Source organism: Perkinsus marinus (genome assembly GCF_000006405.1).
Source record: "Perkinsus marinus ATCC 50983 genomic scaffold scf_1104296971232, whole genome shotgun sequence".
In the NCBI taxonomy this organism is placed as follows: Eukaryota; Perkinsozoa; order Perkinsida; family Perkinsidae; genus Perkinsus; species Perkinsus marinus.
The window spans coordinates 1-888 of NW_003202151.1; the positions used below are offsets into that span (position 1 = coordinate 1).

Below are 888 nucleotides of genomic sequence, written 5' to 3' on the forward strand. Positions count from 1 at the left end.
CAGTTCCTTATTCTTGGATTTGTGGCATTGGCCCCTTGGAACTTCGTTCTGGCTGATCTGCCTTATCTGGACTCCAAGTTTCATAATCACTTCAGTTCAACTGTCCCTATTATATACTCTATTGCTGTCAACGTGGCTCAGCTTCTACTAATTTGGGTAGGTAACAAGTTCAGCTTTGCACCCCGTTTTGATTGGGGTTGTGCGATTCTGGCTATCTTCAACATCCTTCTTGCTGTTGTTGCTATGACTATTGGTGATGGGAATCCGTGTCCCGATGAAGGTTTAGGTTTCGGCCTTGCTCTAGTCTGTGTCTTCTTGCTCGGTTTTGGCCATGCGTTGATGGAGTCTTCTTCCTTCGGTCTGGCAGCTCTTTGTCCACAATCGTGCATGATCGCGGATATGACTGGTGAAGGTGTGGCCGGTTTGGTTGGTTGGCCTATCAATATGTTGCTACAAGTCATTTTTGATGCTGGTAATGTACGTCGTCAGCCAGAGTGGCAGTGCCTGGTCTTTTTCTGCGTTACTTCTGTCATTACTGTTTTTGTTATACCTATGTATCGATGCATCACCTCCAAGCACCCTTATATGAGAGAGGTGTTGAAGATCGAGGAGAAGCGTAAGACGGCCAGTTTGAAAACCCGTCAGACTAGACGTCCGGTTGTTTACATCGTCAAGGATATCTTGCCTATGGCATTATGTGCATGGGGTACCATGGGTGTCACTTTCGTGGTCTTCCCTGCACAAGTGTCCTATTGGAAGTCCGAGGATCCTAGCAATACTGACTTCGTAGCGCATGTTATCTACACCTTCCAGGTTGTGGATACCATCGGACGTTTCGCGCCGAGTTTGAAGTTCGACATGCCTGAATGGTGTTTGATGATTTGGGTT

At 46.8% G+C, this 888-nt stretch overlaps 1 protein-coding gene across 1 annotated transcript; it reads left to right on the forward strand.

Moving 5' to 3' along the window:
* Nucleotides 1–160: 160 nt before the first annotated feature.
* Pmar_PMAR013393 (conserved hypothetical protein) lies at nucleotides 161–869 on the forward strand (the record flags this gene model as incomplete). Its single annotated transcript, XM_002766985.1, has 1 exon — nucleotides 161–869. A coding segment is annotated over one exon (709 nt), but the record flags the coding sequence as incomplete, so codon positions are not given.
* Between the last annotated feature and the right edge of the window lie 19 nt (nucleotides 870–888).